The sequence below is a fragment of the Otolemur garnettii genome, unplaced genomic scaffold (genome assembly GCF_000181295.1).
Source record: "Otolemur garnettii isolate 467f Iridium unplaced genomic scaffold, OtoGar3 scaffold00011, whole genome shotgun sequence".
NCBI classification, from domain to species: domain Eukaryota; kingdom Metazoa; phylum Chordata; class Mammalia; order Primates; family Galagidae; genus Otolemur; species Otolemur garnettii.
The window spans coordinates 28,451,936-28,470,568 of NW_003852406.1; the positions used below are offsets into that span (position 1 = coordinate 28,451,936).

Sequence of the window (18,633 nt, forward strand, 5' to 3'; positions counted from 1 at the left end):
TTTTTTGGTTGCAGCCATCATTGTTGTTTGGCAGGCCCGGGCTGGATTCAAACCCACCACCTTAGGTGTATGTGGCTGGTGCCCTGGCCACTTGAGCCACAGGCGCCAAGCCTCCATTCAATGCTTTTTCACTACACTTTGCTTCTTCACCCTTTAGAGGCTGAAGGGACCTCTAATCTTCCTGGGAAACTGAGCTCCAGAGAGGGCCCTGGTCACACAGCCAGTTGGGGCAGACGCCTGACCAATTGTCAAATTTGTCTCTCTGCCTCTCTCTTCTTCAGGCACTCAAGATCTCTCAATTTGCTCCCCCATGCTAGGGGACCCCATTACAGGCTGGACCTTCACCAAGAGTGATCCGTCCAACAATAGGCTGGACCAAACAAGCCTATTATTATCATTGTGCCCAAACTCCTCTACTTTGAAACTGTCCACTCACAGCACATGAAGAGGGAGCTGCATCTGTAACCACCTCCCTATGGCTGCAGCTGAAATTTCCCAACAAAATCTGACTCTTGAGCTTATGGTATCTCTATTGCAGAGAGCCCGTAATTTCAATAATTGATCCAGGGGAGCCAATCCAATCTGAGCAAAACTGATCCAGGAGCCCCTGGCCTGGGGCTGGAGTAGGTGGCAGTTCCCAGTGCTGGGCCAAGCTGGACAGATGCACATGGACGGAGCCCTTTGGCAGAGGCTGGACAAGAACTGGACGGTCCTAGAGGCAGCCCAGTCCCACGAGCCTTTGCAGTCCCTGGGTCCTGGATATGCTTCTGTGTCTTTACATTAACACACTTCTCCACTGAGGCCCATGGGAAGGTTTGGTGCCATGCAATTTAGACATTATAGAGTTAGTTCATTTTTATTTTTAAAGGGTGATAGCTATATGGTTCACAAATGAAAACATGTGCCCATCCCTGTTTCCACAAATGCTATTCCTTGGTCCTCAATAGGTAAACACTTTTGTTCATTTCTGGTGTATCTTTTCTGCTGTTTCTTGATGCAGATATAAGCAAACACCAATATACAGAATTTTCTTACTCCCCTCCTCACTCAGAGGCGGCATAGATTTGTGTTGCTTGTGAAGTAAGCATACGGTGTGCCTTGTATTTTTTCACTTAACAATCCTAGAGATCTTTCCATATCACAAAATGATGCATTTTAAATTTCACTGAAATCATGATGTCCTGGGCTCTCTGCAATAGAGATGCTGTAAGCTAAAGAGTCAGATTTCATTGGGAAATTCCAGTATTTCCAAAATTCCTAAAGCCTCTTTTTCTTCTCAACAGCGATGCTTAGAAGTGTGAAGTCTAGTCTACTATAAGCCAGATGGTGTAGAGGGAGAGCGGGGCTCTCCTGAGGCTGGTAGATGAAAGAGAGACCACAGTGAGCATCAGCCAGAAAAAGGCAAAAATCAGAGCGGAGGGCCTTACTCCCATTGGGGTTAAAATCCTGGAGAACGAAGAGGTTGTGAGGGGGAGCCCAAAGCAGCAGGCTGTCTCTAGGGGAAGCCTAGAGCCAAAAGGCTCCAGGTCACCTCCCTGGAAGCCAGCTGACACTGCCAAAGGGTGAGCTGGGCCTCAGAGACTCAGGTTTGGAGATGCTCTGATCCTCTGCTCTGTGGGTGCGGAGAATAGAGGGGGGAGCCTTCAACCAGCTGCAGGGGTAAGGAAGCGCTGACCTAGGACTTGGCCGTGGCAGGGATAAAAGCCTGTCATCATTATCTCACCGCAGGCCTGCTGGCCACTGCCCCTCCTCACTTCCCTGGCTCTTCTCTGTGAACTTCAGAAATAGGTTTCTCAACTAGCTCTGATCACTCTGCTGAATTTTCTCTGACCAGCAATTGCTCCACCCACTGAGTTGGTGGCTGTGAAAACATGAGAGCTGTCAAAATGTCCCTTGCACCTCCCCCTTGCCGCCTGTTAGGGTGCTGTTGGGCCCACCTCCAGCCCCTTCTCTCCAGGGTGCCCCCCTCGCCCTGGCCTGGGTCAGGGCAGCCCCAAGAGTTGTGGGCCTGGACCAACCAGCTTCCCTTGTCCTCTGCCCATCCACGACCACAGTGAAGGCTGGGTTGGCTCCCCTCCCTGAGGTCTGGTGAACACACACTTCTCAAGGAGCCATGTCTTGACTCCTAGACCCTGGAATAATCCCTGGCAAATGGTGATGTGTTATCTGCTGCCTCCTTTAACCCAATCCTCAGGCTTCCTGGGGCCCTGAGCAGTGAACCTCCACACCTCTGCCCCTGCCCCATACCCAGTGCCATCCATTTACACCCATGCTGGGCCTGTCTCTTGAATCACACTTCCTGTCTACTCTTTCCTCCTCCTCTCACACTTCTTTATTCTATTCTTCTGCAAACTGCTTTTGTAATTCTTTTCCTGCTGCAAAACTTAACTCCTCTGAAATGCCTTTTCTTGACTTCCGCCAGGCTGCAGCTTCTCATCCACATTTTACTGAGGGTCACCTCGTCTTACAAGGAACTCCAAAGTGTTTTTTATTTTCTTTCTCCTCTGTGCTTTCGTCTGCTTGTTTGTTTGTTTTAGACATATCACATAGGTTATGGGGCTGCAAATTAGGGCCAGGACGTCTTCCCACAGAGGAGTATTTGCTGTGGTAGGTAGTTCAGCAGAGATGGTATTGAACGTGTCTGCATATATCCCTGAAAAGAGTGCGTTCACATACACTGTCCTCCCCGTGAGATCAGCAGGAGGTGGGAGCTCCTTCTCCATTCATTCCTTAAAACAGTAAATACTGCCTACAGCTTCCTGTCTGTGGGCCCTAGGCTGGGCATAGGGGACACACATAACAACAGGACATCATCTCTGCCTTCAAGGATCGTTCCCCAGTCATGAGCAATGATAATCTGGGACCACCAATTGGCTTTTTTTTTGGCTTTGTTTTTATGGAACTTTACCATAAGTTATTATGGTAATTATGAGGCTTTTTTTTTTTTTTTGAGACAGAGTCTTACTTTGTTGCCCTGGATAGAATGTGGTGGTTTTATAACTCACAGCAACCTCAAATGCTTGGGCTCAATTGATTCTCTTGCTTTAGCCTCCCAAGTAGCTGGGACTACAGGTGTAAGGTGACCAGACATCCTGCTTTTTGCAGGACAGTCCCGATTTTTAACAATCAGTCCTGCATCCCGCAGCGTTTTTTAAAAGTCCCAATTTTTAGAAAGAATGCACGACAAGCTAGGGAACAGCAGAACAGGAAGGGAATATACGGTTTTTGGCTGCCATGTGGCTATTTCACCAGAATATGAGTTTTATATTATTTTGTTAATTTTATAATGTTAAACTTTAATAATAACAAATAATTGTTGAGAACTGATTATAGAGAACTGCTTACCAAAGTTCTCATTGTTGATCAGTTGTTAGAATTCAATGAGAAATATGCCAAAGAATAAAATAATACAATACATAACTTTTTAATGTATTATATTTGTAAATTGTACTTATGTTGAAATTAAAAAATACATATTCAATACTATTTTTGTGTTCTATGAAAATTTTTGTTGTTCCATATAGACGAAATTTTTAATTAAGGACATCTCCCCCATCAATGGTGTCCTGCTTTACTAATGTTAAAATCTGGTCACCTTATATAGGTGCCCGCCACAATGCCCAGCTATTTTTAAAGACAGGGTCTCACACTTGCTTAGGCTGGTCTCAGACTCATGAACTTAAGTGATCCGCTCACCTCAGCCTCCCAGAGTGCTAGGATTATAGGCATGAGCCACTACACCTGGCCCTTTACAGGAAGACTGTCTGGAAAGTATTCAGTTACATTATACTTTATTGTTACATTAACAATGGATGGATACTCACATGGCTCAGTGGTTAGGGCGCTGGCCACATGCTCTGGGGCTGGTGGGTTTGAACCTGGCCCAGGCTTGCTAAACAAAAATAAATAAATAAATAAAAATAAAAATAGCCAGGCATTGTGGCAGGTGCCTGTAGTCCCAGCTACTAGGGAGGCTGAGGCAAGAGAATTTTTTGAGCCCAGGAGTTTGAGATTGCTATGAGCTGTGACACCATAACACTCTACTGAGGACAACAAAGTGAGACTGTCTTGATGAAAAAAAAAATGGATGGATACTTTCTGGACAATCCTCACATACCAGGCATTGTGCTAGTATTTATGTGGCTTCATTCCATTCTCACAACCACCTTGCAAGTTACATACAGGTAACCTCACTTTGCAGATGAGAAAATGGAGGCCCAGAGAGGTCAAGTAAGGTGTATAAGGTCACACAGTAGGTACAGAGCCAGGATGTGATTCCAGGATAATCTGACCCCAAAGCTAGGCTCTTTCCATGAGAGATACACCCTCTCTCAGCTCTGATAGTATAAAAGACCCATGTCCACCTGGTCGTCACCTGCCTCTCTTCTGCCCACTGTGCAGTGGGCAGGGGGTGTTGGACAAGGCTGGCCCCGGTTGATGGAAGGGAGCAACTGGCCTACACAGGGTGGGCTGGGAAGCAATGCTTGTCTGTTTGCCACCTGTCACATGAGGGCACAGCTAGCAGGGACAGCAGGTCTCAGGGGGCATACACGGGGCTGCCCTTGCCTTAGTGGTGCACCAGAGCCTTCATATAACTCGTGCCTTAAGATCACCAGAGTCACATCCAACAAGTGCTCCTGACCTGGAAAGAGTCGTACTATTCAACCAACAAACCATTACTGAGGCCCTCCTGTGAACTGAGCACCAGAGGGCACGAGAAACAACCTTTCTCTCAAAAGGAAGAGCTTAGAGTCCATCATAAACCAAGGTGCCAAGTGGGGGCCTGTGGGAGCCCAGGAGAGAGGATTCAACCCACCTAGAGGGGGAGACCAGGAAGGCTTCCCAGAGGTAATATTTAAGCTGAATCTTGAAGAATGAAGTCTTTCAGGGGAAAAGAGGTGAGAGAGGGCATCCCAGGCAGAGGGAGTAACCTATTAAAGGCTAGAGGGGGGGAGGATAAGGAAGTTCTGGGGAACTGTAAGTAGTTGAGAATGGCCAGAGACTCAGCTGGGGACTTTGTTACAAAGGGTCATTTATCCAAGCTAGGAGTTTGGTCAGTAAACAATGAGAATCATCAAAGTTCCTTAGGTAAGGATAAAGCATAGTCACAGATTTTAGAAAGATCATTCCAGAAGATGTCTTGTTCTAGCCCTATCTGGAAAGGGCCTTCTGCGCTTTTTGTGAGAAACACATGAAAATGCAAAACAGTTCTGAAAATCACAACTGACAATCACTTACCAGAATCTGAAAGGTAAAACAATCACTTCCCTGTGCTTCAACTAGGAAACAAAGCAATCTGCTCACATCAATAAAGACAGAAATGCATTTCATTCCTGGCCACCCCGAGACCCGGAGCATCTCACAGCCACACAGCTGCCTCTTGCTGTAGGCGTTCTGCTCCCTCTCCAGGGACTCAGGGCAGTGTCCTCAACTTCTCATCCTTCTTGCATTCACCATTCTACAACTAGATGAGGTTGCAATCCCAAAATCACAAAAGGAGAGAAAGGAGGGGAGCCCAGGGCTGATGCTTGATATCCAGAAAGGTAAAGAGTCTCAAGGAGAGGGAGGCCTGGTGATGACGTGGGTTGGAGTTTTTCACACAATCTATTCATGTAGATGGCACAGACCAGACAAGGGCAACAGAGGGGACCCCCACTTCCTATGAACCAAGAAGATAGGAAAAGAACAAATTAAGCCAAAGCAAAACAGAAGGAAGGAAAATAAAGATAAGAGCAAACATGAGGGCGGCGCCTGTGGCTCAACCCATAGGTGGGGGTGGGGGGTGGGTGGGTTCAAGCCTAGCTCCAGCCAAAACAGAAAAAAAAATAAATAAATAAATGAAACAAGAAAACAATAGAAAAAATCAAACAACAAAGCCAAGAGTTGAATCTTTGAAATGATGAATAAAATAATAAACCTCTCTAAAAAAGGGATAAGTCACAAAAGCTACACTAGGAATAAATAAAGGGGGCATTAGTACATATCCTGTAGATAGTAATAAGAATGAAAACGTACCATGGGAAACTTGATGCCTGTGATATTGTGAAATGTATGTTTTGTCTTTGTCCCCATCTCTTTGGATACCATTCCTAAAATCCTTAAACTAATAATTATCTTTTTTTTTTGAGACAGAGTCTCATTCTGTTACCCTGGGCTGAGCGCCATGGTGTCACAGCTCACAGAAACCTCAAACTCTTTCTGGTTTTTTGAGACAGAGTCTCACTTTGTCACCCTTGGTAGAGTGCTATAGTTTCACAGCTCACAGCAACCTTGATTTTAACTAACTCTTAATTAACTCTTGGGCTTAAGTGATCCTGTTGCCTCAGCCTCCCAAGTAGCTGGGACTACAGGCACCCACCACAACACCCGGCTATTTTTGTCGCAGTTGTCATTGTTTAGCAGGCTGGGCTGCGTTTGAACCCCCCTGCCTTCGTGTACGGGGCTGGCACCCTACCCACTGAGCTACGGGCACTGCCCAACCTCAACCTCTTGGGCTGAAGTAATCCTCTTGTCTCAGTTTCCTGAGTATCTGGGACTACAGACACCTGCCACAATATCCAGCTATTTTTAGAGATGGGGGTCTTGCCTTCTTGCTCAGGCTGATCTCAATCTCCGGAGCTCATACTATCCACCCACCTCAGCCTCCCACAGTGCTAGGAGTACAGATGTGAACCACTGCCCCTCCGATAATTTCTTTTGGTGTGTCAATCAATTGTCTGGAGGCTGGCAGCTCCTTCAGGATGGCCCAGGAAAGCCCAGCACATGATTAGAGGTTGAGACTTTCATCTCCACACCCCAACCTCCAGGGAGGGACAAGGATCTGAAGGTTAGCTGATCACCAGTGGCCAATCATGCCTATGTGGTGAAGCCTCCGTAACAACCCAAACCCAGGAGTTTGTGTGAGCTTGTGGGATAGCCCCACACATGCAGGCTCCAGGAGGGTGGTGTGCCTGGAGCGGGCGAGGAAGCTCCATGCTCCCCTACACGGCTTGCCCCATGCATCTCTTCACCTGTATCCATTGTGATATCCTTTATGAGAAACTGGTAAACGCAAATGTTTCCAAGTTCCATGAGCTGCTCTAGTGAATCACCTGGTACCCAAAGGGGTGGAGGGAAGCCCACTAGTTGGTGAGAAGCACAGGAAAAACACCTGAGGCTTGTGACTGACATAAGAAGTTGGGGACAGTCTTAGGGACTGAGCCCTTAACCTATAGGATCTGACGCTCTCTCCAGGTAGATGGTACTAGAATTGAAGTGAATTAGAGCAGCAGTCCCTAACTTTTTTGTCACCAGTGACCAGTGTCCTGGAAAACAATTTCTTCACAGAGGACAGGTGTGGAGTGGGGGCTGGAACAGGAGGCAGAGCTCAGGTGGTGATGTGAGCCATGGGGAGCGACTGTAAACACAGATGAGGTTGCAGGCGCTCACTTGCTGCTCACTCGCAGCTGTGCAGCCCGGTTCCTAACAGGCCACGGCCTAGACCCTTTTTGGCACCAGTGACTGCTGTCATAGAAAATAATGATTCCACAGACCAAGGAGCAAGGCTTAGCAGTTTGTGACCTGGGGGGCTGCAGAATTAGAGGACTAGTGTCCACTGCAGACTACTTGTTGGGTGTGAGTGTGGAAAACCCACATGCATTTGATCATAGAAGTCCTCCGTGTTGACTGTTGAGGGGTAAGACCAGAGGAAAAGCCTCGGCGCCTGTGGCTCAAGCGGCTAAGGCGCCAGCCACATACACCTAAGGTGGTGGGTTCGAATCCCCAGCCCGGGCCCGCCAAACAACAATGATGGCTGCAACCAAAAAATGGCCAGGCGTTGTGGCAGGCACCTGTAGTCCCAGCTACTTGGGAGGCTGAGGCAGGAGACTTGCTTGAGCCCAGGAGTTGGAGGTTGCTGTGAGCTATGCCATGGCACTCTACCCAGGGGGATAGCTTGAGGCTCTGTCTCAAAAAAAAAAAAGACCAGAGGAAAAACAGTTTGTGTTTTTATACTCAGAATGCCAATAAATATGACAATTTAGATGAAATGAAAAATTCATTAAAAAACACAATTTATCAGAACTGATACCAAAACCAATAAAAATATAAGTAGTACTATTCATATTTTTCAACAAATTATGAAAAATGATTCTTTTTTTTTTGAGACAGAGCCTCCAGCTGTCCCCCTGGGTAGAGTGCCATGGCTTCACTGCTCACAGCAACCTCCAACTCCTGGGCTCAAGCAAGTCTCCTGCTTCTGCCTCCCAAGTAGCTGGGACCACAGGCGCCCGCCACAATGCCCAGTTATTTTTTGGTTGCAGCCATTATTGTTGTTTTGGTGGGTCCAGGCTGGATTCAAACCTGCCACCTTAGGTGTATGTGGCTGGCGCCTTAGCTGCTTGAGCCACAGGCGCCGAGCCTGAAAAATGATTCATTTAAAAATCATACTACAAAGAAATTTTGAAGTCATATGGGATTACCAGTGAATTATTCCAAACACTAAAGGAAGAAATAATTCTAATCTTACACAAGTTCTTCCAGATAATACAAAAAGGGAAAACATTTCCCATCTCATTTTATGAGACCAGCATAATCACAATTCCAAAACTGAGAAGGACTCAACAAGAAAGGACAATTGCAGGCTAATATTTCCCATCACCATAGATGCAAAAGTCTGAAACAAAAGATTAATGAATTAAATGCACTAATACATAAAAGGGATAGTACATCACGATCAAGTCAATTTATTCTAGGGATAAAAAGAAATTAGAAAATAAATAGGCCAGATACCACGGCATATACCTGTAATTCTAGCACTCTGGGAGGCAGAGGCGGGTGAATTGCTTGAGCTCAGGAGTTCGAGACCCCATCTCTACTAAACAAACAAACAAACTAGCTAGGCATTGTGGTGGGTGCCTATACTCCCAGCTACTTGGGAGGCTGAGGCAGGAGCATTGCCTACACCCAAGAATTTGAGGTTGCTGTGAGTTATGATGCAATATTAAATATTTCTAATATTTTCAGACTGTGGTTAATCTGAATTTATTTGTGAGCTGTGACGCCATGGCACTCTACCCAGGGCAACAGATTGAGACTCTGTCTTAAAAAAAGAAAAGAAAGGGAAAGGAAAGGAATAACATAATTCCCCAAAGTAACAGAAAAAAGAAATCATGTCATCTCAATACATGCAGACAAAGCATTTGATAAAATTCAATACATATTCATGATTTAAAAGGACAAAACTTCATAGGCCAGGTGCAGTGGCTCATGCCAGTAATCCTAGAACTCATGGAGGGCAAGGCAGGAGGATCACTAGAGCTCAGGAGTTTGAGACCATCCTGAGCAAGAGTGAGACCCTGTCTCTACTAAAAATAGAAAAATTAGCCAGGTGTCATGGTAGGTGCCTTTGGTCCTAGCTCTTGGGAGACTGAGGCAGGAACAGTGCTTGAATCCAGGAGTCTGAGGTTTCAGTGAGCTAGGCTGACGCCATGGCACTCTAGCCTGGGGCAACAGACTGAGACTTTGTCTCAAAAAAAAAAGTATAAGACATCTTAGCAAACAAAGAAAAGAAAAAAAAAATTAGTAATTTGATAAAGGTATCTACAAACATCATATTTCGTGGTGAAATATTAAAAGCTTTCCTCTGAGATTGGGAATAAATCGAGAAGGCCTGCTGTCACTACTTATGTACTGGGAAGAAAAGAAATAAAGCTGTCATTATGCATAGGCAATGTGATTGTGTACACAGAAAAATTTTTGAAATATGTAACTAGGGATGGTGGCATTCACCTACCTGTAGTCCCTGCTACTCAGGAGGCTGAGGCAGGAGGCCTCAGTTTGAGGCCTCTTGAGCTCAAGAGTTTAAGGCTGCAGTATGCTATGATCATGCCTGTGAAAACTGCCTGGGCAATATAGGGAGATTTTATCTCTAAATAAACAAACAAACAAAAAATCTACCAAAAAAACTACATATAAACCCATAGAATCAATAAAATTTGACAAGGTTGGCTCGGCGCCTGTGGCCCAAGTGGCTAAGGCGCCAGCCACATATACCTAAGGTGGCGGGTTCAAATCTAGCCCGGACCTGCCAAACAACAATGACGGCTGCAACCAAAAAATAGCTGGGCGTTGTGGCGGGCACCTGTGGTCCCAGCTACTTAGGAGGCTGAGGTGGGAGACTCACTTGAGCCTAGGAGTTAGAGGTTGCTGTGAGCTGTGAAGCCACAGCCCTCTACCCAGGGGGATAGCTTGAGGTTCTGTCTCAAAAAAAAAAAATTGACAAGGTTGCTGAATATATTGTTTATATAGAAAATCAGTAGTATTTCTACTAACCAGGTACAAAGAATTAAAAAGTGATATTCTGGTTGGGCTCAGTGCCTCATGCCTGTAATCCCAGCACGCTGAAAGGCCAAGTCAGGCAGATTGCTTGAGATCAGGAGTTCCAGACCAGCCTGAGTAAGAGCAAGACTCCTATCTCTACTAAAACCAGAAAAATTAGCTGGGTGCTGTGGTTGGTGCCCAGAGTTCCAGCTACTTGGGTGATAAAATTTTAATTAGAAAAAGAAATAATTTAGGAAGTGGAAAATGGTGATAGGAAGAACTTCTGAGGCTGGCTGAATTCTGTGTCACGTGTGGCTCCTGCTGCTTGGCAGTGAGGCTGAGTATTTTGGGTTTATTTACTCATTTAATCCTCTCAGATCAAATGTACCCTATGAAATAGGTATTACTCTTAGCCCATTCCCATTTTGTAGAAAATACAGTCATGATCTCTTCTCCACGATTTTACTTTCTGAGGTTTTATTATCCATGATTAACCACAGTCTGAAAATATTAAACAGAAAACTCCAGAAATAAACAATTGCTAAGTTTTCAGTTGTATGCCATTCTAAGTAGCATGATGAAATGTCCCACCTGTCCTACCTGATTCATGAATCATCCGTTTGTCCAGCATATTTACACTGTATTCACTACTGGCCCATTAGTTACTTAGTAGTCCTCTAGGTGGCAATCAGATGACAAACAGTGAATAGAGGGTTTGCCTTCAGTCTCAGGCAACCCCTGAGGGTCTTGGGACATATCCCCCAGGGACAAGAGAGGACTACAGTATTAACAAATATTATGCTTCCTCACTTTACAGATGAGGAAACTGAGGCCCATATAATTTAAAGTGACTTGGCCAAGGTCATAAAACAAGGTCACCTGAAGGGTAATAACCAAGAGTCAAAGTTCAGCAGGTTGGTCCCAGGACTCGTATTCTTTGCCACTGCACTGGCTCAGTTCGTCAGCTGTTTCTGTCTGTTCCACTTCCCCAGTTCCTGGAAAAGTGTTTCTCAAGCTACATAATTCATTCCACAATTCATGTGGCATCTCTGCCTTGTTTGATGACACAAAAAACAATAAGGACTCCTATTGTGTTTCAACACTTGTCAATAATAGACTAACTTTTAAAGAGCTTGGAACACACTATCAGGAAAAGAGCTGAACAAAAAGTCTTCTGTATCCTGTCAGCAGAGGCAGAGTTGTAAAGGGCGGCACCATGAGCTTGTGTAATGACTTTCTGAATCTTTACCGCCCTGAATCTATTAAGGCTTTTTAATTGGTATAGTAAAATGCTATGTGGATGGAAGAAATTGTCTATCTCCAGCTCTTCTTCATGTCCTCTTTTATCTAGAAGTGTTAAAGTGTCTTTGTTAACTACGCATAAAAATTAGGAATAATCAGCACATTCTTTGTTATGAAAAATGCAAGTTTTTAGGAAATACACGAAATTATTAAGAAAAGTTATGTCTGGGTTGTAGTTGCTTCTTTTTTAGATATCTCTTTATGTCACACAATGTGGATCACAGTGAATTTTATTTCACACAGTATGGATTCAGGAAGAGAGTTTACTGCCTCAGCATCTGTAGCTTAAGCAGGTACGGGGCTGGCCATATACCACTGGAGCTGGTGGGTTCGAATCTAGCCTGGGCCTGCCAAACAACAATGACAACTACAACCAAAAAATAGCCGGGTACTGTGGCGGGTTCCTGTAGTCCCAGCTACTTGGGAGGCTGAGGCAAGAGAATCGCTTATGCCCAGGAGTTTGAGGTTCCTGTAAGCTGTGACGCTACAGCACTCTCCTGAGGATGACATAGTGAGACTTGGTCTCAAAAAACAAAAAACCCCCAGAGTTTACTGGGACAAGTTATAAGTCAAGGCTCTGTGAGAGAAGGTACAAATGCCCTACCCCTGCCTGGTCCCCAGACAGGTGTGCCACTGTCAGATGCCGTGGGACTCAGAGTCTGTGTCTCTGAGGAAGGGTTTGACCTTCCCAGACGCTCTCTATCTTACAAGAGTAATTTTCCCAGCAGAGGTGAAGTCAGACTGAGGGTGGGCAGTAGGAATGCAGGGTTCCTGAGTTACTGGAGAAGCTAATTCTCCAGGAAGAAGGCGCCTCTCCAGGGGTTAGAGGGCCCAGTGAGGGAGGGGATGGGCCTTGACATCTTAGCCTGGGTCAGAGGCTGGGTATGCTTTTCACGGAGCTAAGGAACACAGGGAGAGGAGGGGCAGGTTCAGGGGAAATGATGAGTTCAGATCGGGACACACTGAGTCTGGAGCACATAGGAGTTGCGGCAAACAAGGTCCTGGTCCTTGTCATACCCTCACGTGAGCCTGTACCTCTCATGTGTATTGCTTACCTTGATGGCAGTTAAATCAATAAATGCATTATTAGTGTTGAATATCTGCTCTGAACTGGAAGCTCCCTGGGACCATGCGACATCTGGCACAGGGTCAGGCCCAGGGTAGGTAACCAATAAATGTGTTGAGTCAATAAATGAATCCACCTGGACCAATGTGGCAGGGAGTTAGGTACCTGGATGGAAACTTGAGAGAAACACCTGGGCTGAAGCTCTAGGTTGGGAAGTGTTCTGTGCCGAGATCACGACAGAGTCCAGTGCAGTCAGTGAGATGGCCAGGGCAGCTTGAGAAAGTCAAAAGACCTAAGCCAAAACTCCAGGAAACACCGACACCCAAAGGGTGCAGGGAAGAGGTGGAGACAGAGAGGTAGACAGAGAACTCAGAGAGGAGGGAGATTTGAGCATGGAGACGTCAGTGCAGTCAAATGCTGCCAGAGCTTGTCAGAGCACTTGGTGTCAGGTCCTCTGCTGACAGCTCTAAGTGTATTAACTCAATTCCCAACGGCAACCGTGTTAGGCAGATATTCCCATCTCCATCCCCTCCCTAAGAAGAGGAGACTGAGGCACAGAGTAGGCGTGCAGGAAGGAAGTGGAAGGGCTGTATTTCAAAGCTAGGCTATCTGGTCCCTGAAGAGGACCAGTGCTCTTAACCATGACATAAGCTGCCTCAGAGATGGGTAACACATAAGTCACTGGCAACACTGGCCAGAGCAACTTCAGTGGCCCTGTGGGGTGATTCCACACTGCTGTGAGTGAAAGATGAGTTGGAAGCAAAAAAGGCAGGGTCAGAAAGAAGTCCAGCCCTCTGCTACAAAGAGTAGCATTGACGTCGCTCAGACTGCATTTTTACCAGATCTTCAGGTGCCTGTGAGCACAGTGAAGTATGAGAAGCACTGAATGAGATGATTCTTTTTTTTGCAGTTTTTGCCGGGGCCAGGCTTGAACCTGCCACCCCCAGTATATGGGGCCGGCCGCCCATGAGATGATTCTTTTACAAATTTTCGCTGAGAAGAAAAAGAGAGAAAATAAAAGAACAGCATAAGAGGCTTTTCTTTGTAGGATGGGGCAGATGAGACCATGTTTATATGGTTAGAATAGTGGTTTGCAACCTGACAGCACATTAGGATCACCTAGGATACTTTTAAAAAATGAGGCACACAACCGCAGAATCCGATGGTTTCTTGGTTAGGCAGATATTGCCATCTCCACCCCCTCCCTAAGAAGAGGAGACTGAGGCAGAGAGTAGGCATGCAGGAAGTAGGTGGAAGGGCTGTATTTCAAAGTGGCCCAGGTGTGTAGGGGAGCCCGAGACGTCCCCCACAAGGAGAAAGCACAAGTAAAGAAGGACAGAATGGAGGTGCAGGTGCTGGGGAGTGAGGAATGGCTGGAGGCCTCCTCAGGGAAGGGGAAGGGATGGGACAAGGATGAAAAAACACAAAAATGTTTTGGGAAAGGAGGAAGAGCAGTGAGAGTAAAGCAGGGAAAGAAATGTATAGAGGGTGGGGCCAGCAAGGAGATAGACGCTCAAGGAGATCATACCTGAGAACTACGATTTGCTTTTTAAAAAAATTTTAGCTAGGTCACACGTGGTGTGGAAAGAATGGTGTTACTGGCCTGCTCAGAGTGTTGCAATATCTTCCCCGCACACATGGCTCAGGAGGCCCTTGGTGAGCTGACCTTGCTAACTTCATTCTCTGCTGTCCCCTGACCTCCTGACACAGGTTCTTTCGTTTTCCCTTTCCTACAGCACAGTGATTATCCCCCTGCCCCAGGCCTTTGCAGGACATCGCTGGGCTGTTCTTCCTCCAAATGATCACTTGGTTTGTTCCCTCCTATCACTCCAGTCCCTTCCAATGTCCTCTCCTCAGAGACGACTTCCTCATCTCTCCTCTGAATTGGTTTTATTACTACCCAACGTCATGTTGTATATCTACTTGCCTATTTGTTTATGGTCTGCCTCCTCTGCCAAAATGTAAGCCACAGGAGCAAGGATTTGTGGATACCCACTCACAACAATGAAGTGCAGAGGTGGCATTTACCAAAAGTTTGATGAGTGAACAAATGGCTGCTGCTGTTGCTTGGTGCAAATGAATGGAATGGTGAGATGAACAGTATTGCTGAGAGTGCCGGAGAAAGACAGTGAACTGGGGAGACGGGGAGACAATGGGATAATAAAGGACAAGTAAATGGTTATCGTTAAGGGGGCAAACAAAAAAGAAGTGCAGGATTGTAATGGCAGGAAAGAAACAAGAGAGGCAAATTAGTGTGTAGCTGAGAATGTGGTTTCTGCGCTAGACCACTCACTCTGTGAAAGTAGCTTGACCTTTCTGAGCCTCAGCTACCCCATCAGTAAAACGAGGCTGATAACCACAGTACGTTCTATGTGAGGTTGTGGTGGAGTTAAAGAACCTCCTTTCATGGGGTAAACCTTCAATAATTGTTAATTGTTATGGTGGATCTAAGCGTGGGGAAGAGTGTGAAAAACTACAAAGTAAAAAGACGTTTATCTAATTGTGAATCTTGGTCCAAACCGTACTGCCCTGGAATAGACCTTGGTCCCAATCCCTAACCCACACAAACATGTCTCTGCCTCGCCAACCCATCGCCAGCCTTTTCTCCTTTCTGATGACTCTTCTGACAGCTAGCCTAGTGCCTGCTACAGTAACTTTTCCATAAGAATTTGCTTATGCTCGCCCCACTTCTCTCAAACAGTGCTGCCTAGGTATTATCTGGTCAGGAAAATCTCTACGTGGAGTGGGAGAGATTAGCATCTCCGAAGTTCCTAGCAGAGAATAGGCAAAGACAGCGCTCTGCGGGTTGTAAATCATCCGGAAGGTTGGAATAGTAAATGTAATTCAATAGGAGTGGAGCTAGTATGGTCCACCAGAACCTCCCTAAGGAGGTCTCCGCTTCCAAGGGCGACCGGAGGCCAAGCAAGGAGTTGAGGTTGAGGTTTCGGCTCCTTTAATGGGCGTGGCCTCAGTGCCGCCTCCATGGGAGTGATTGGCTGAAACGGCCGTCCGGGTCGCGGGAGGCGGCACTCGGTTGCCAGGGAGCGGAGCGGGGCCCCCCGGAGGACTGCGGCGGCTGCGCGGAGGAGCGAGGTGTTTGCTGGGGTCTGGGCTGCGCGACGGCGCCGGGGGCTGCGGCTATAGCCACGCAGGCCGTGCAGTTCCCAGCGGGGAGGCGCCGCCATTGCCGCCTCGCTCGGTGAGCGCAGCCCCGCTCGCCGAGCAGGGCCTCCGCGGGCATCCTGCACCATGGGCCAGTGCGGCATCACCTCCTCCAAGACCGTGCTGGTCTTTCTTAACCTCATCTTCTGGGTGAGCGGGGCCAGCGGGCCGGGAAGGGCGAGGGGCCGGCGGCGGGCGCGCTGAGGCCTCGGCCGAGGCGCCCGTGGGGCCCGGGCTGGGCCTGGGCGGGCGCTGCGGGGGCCGCGGCCCGCGGCCGAGGCAGGGGAGAGGCCTGGTCCCGGAGGCCGCTTCACGAGGTCCCGTCCGGGCCCTGAGGACAGAACAGTGACGGGAAGTCCTCGGGAGCTTCCCGTGGCCGCCAACTGGCGGCCTCCGCGCTCCGCCGGACGCCTGTGCGGACTGGCTTTGTGCCAGGGGCCCCAGTTTCTCCCCCTGTAGTGGCCTGCGGAACGGAGAGCTCTCCTTGCCGACTCGTTCAGGACATCAGGCTCGAAATAGGATATTCCCCACAGGGCAGGCTCTGCTTTCTTTGTCAGGACCCGGCAGATCCGGTGGCTGTCCTCGTGCGAGCGAACAGTGCAGATATGCGGGACGGGGGACGCTCCCGGGTCCGGGGCGGGAGATCTGGACTTAGAGGTCTTTGTGTATGAAGAACTGGTTGGCTGGTCACTGATCCCGAAAACGGAAAAGATTTCAGCTCGAGAAACCAAATCCTTTGATTAGGAAAATGTGTCTGTTTTGGTCACGAGAGTGGGCAGTCTGAGGTTATAAACTTTAGTTAAATATGATTCAGATGTTACAAGATTTTTAAAGTGATGAGTTCACTTTGAATAAAAAGTGGCTTATTCATTTTGAGGGGCATACTCCAGAAAGGGAGTGTTTATAACCATTCCATCTTAGTTCAGGTTCTTATCTCACTTTTACAATAACATGTGCTGTTCCTGTCAATCTGCAGTCCAGCTGGACCTTGCACCCAGATAAACCTTTTAAAGCATTTCCTCCATCACATCACTTTCTTTTACTTAAAAACAAAACAAAACCTTCAGGATAGATAATTTAACAATCTCCTTTTGGTATTGCAACTTCAGTCCTCAGTCGGGTCCCAAGTCACCTTTCCTCCCTCACTGTGTCATATCCTTAAACACTTCCTTGCCCCGTCTTCTCTGACCAATGCTCTCAGACCGCTTTTTGAACATTCCCTGTAATCATGTCCTCCTCTTCATCCTCACCAGTCTTCCCATTTGGCTCGTTCCTCCCACACGTACACCTGTTAGGGAAAGAAAGAATCCTTTCCTTCTCCCTTTTCCCTTCAACAAGGGATGAAGCTTTTGGTGTCCTGACAGCTGTAAAAAGGCACTTGCTACACACTTGTGTTGCCATAAATCTTTAAGGGTGTTTATGGTGTGAAGGAAAGCGTCCTCCCTGGGAGGTAGTGCCTGCTCAAAATCACCCAGGTGACATTGGGATGTCCACGATTTCTTTTCAGTTAGAGCAGTGTTTCCATACTTTGAGTTACTGACCTTTTTAAAAGGAAAAATACTTTTCTAGAATCCCCAAATAAGAAACATTTTATTATTATAGGTAATAAGGTAAGAGGCAGACACATGGCATTGTGCCCTTTACAGTTCCTTGTCATTTTCTGAGCGTGACTAGTAGAACCTCTCTAAGTTCACCAACCAAGGGACTGTAACAAACTGGTCAACATATGGAAGTGATCACCAGAAGAAACTAGGGCTACTGTACTGATAACGCACACGTGGTTCCTTGTCCAGTCTGTGCAAATTAGGTCAACTTAAGGAGGTGGTCAGTGTAGGGAGGTGGTCAACTAAGGAGGTTCTCCTGTGTTTGAATTTGAAGAATACGTATTGGGTGAATTCTGGACTAGTCAAGCCCAGGACTAGAATTGTTACTGTAACAAAATATTGGGAATTCAGCAATCATTTTCTTTTTTTAAACTTTAAAATACTGGTTCATTCTAAGTAATTGCTTAAGAATCCTTGGATATCATGTAATTATGTGTACTACTCTGTTGGAGAAGGCTATTTTGAACTTTGTAGGGGTTTGTTGCCAATACTGAAGTCAAACTGCTTTGTAAAAGTACCTTTATCTGCCTTACTAGGATGGTAAAGCTTTTGTGAGCTGTGATAAGGAAGTTAAACAGACGTGTAGGGGCAAAATTGTGGCACAGTGCAACATAACTAACGAGGAAACAGTATTAGGTGTGTCTTCCAACAAATTATTAGTTTATGGACAAAGTGTTGGAATCCGATGGTGATGGTATTGAGAACTCCCATTGAGTTTATGCTACATACAGGCACTGTGCTGAGTTTATGCAGTATCTTCACAGCAACAGCAGCCCCACCTGGTCGGGTATATTGTTATACTTATTTTACAGATAAGGGCAGTAAGATTTACTGAGTTACATTAGCACACCCAAGGTGGGGTGGAACCTGTGTTCAAACCTAGGTCAGCCCACACTCTAGAGCTTTTGATGTTAGAGCAAGATGTGATTTTAAAAAATTTGAAAAGAGGAAGGAACTGGTTAGGCTATGTTAGAATCACTTCTCTAAAACATACCTGTTTTAGCTTTGTTAAAATTAGAAATTGTGCCAGGCTTTAAAGTTGTTTTAAAAGTTGAGTCATTATGGGGACGTAAGTAAATTAAAAAATGTTAACAGGTTCTTCCTCAGAATTTGTGATGCATTCTTCAGTTCTGATAAGTGCTTTCATATGTAGTGGCCCCTTCCTCCCTTTTTTATGCCTTGTGATGTAAGAATAGCATT

The 18,633-nt window shown here is 46.5% G+C and overlaps 1 protein-coding gene across 1 annotated transcript in view; it reads left to right on the forward strand.

The window, feature by feature from the left end:
* The first annotated feature begins 15,639 nt into the window (after positions 1-15,639).
* The window catches only part of TSPAN3 (tetraspanin 3), a 32,041-nt gene continuing 29,047 nt past the window's right edge, over positions 15,640-18,633 (forward strand). Inside the window, exon 1 of the mRNA XM_003784541.2 lies at positions 15,640-15,979. Within this exon, the coding sequence (XP_003784589.1) occupies positions 15,917-15,979 (63 nt within the window). The 5' untranslated portion in view covers positions 15,640-15,916. The remainder of the gene's footprint in view (positions 15,980-18,633) is intronic.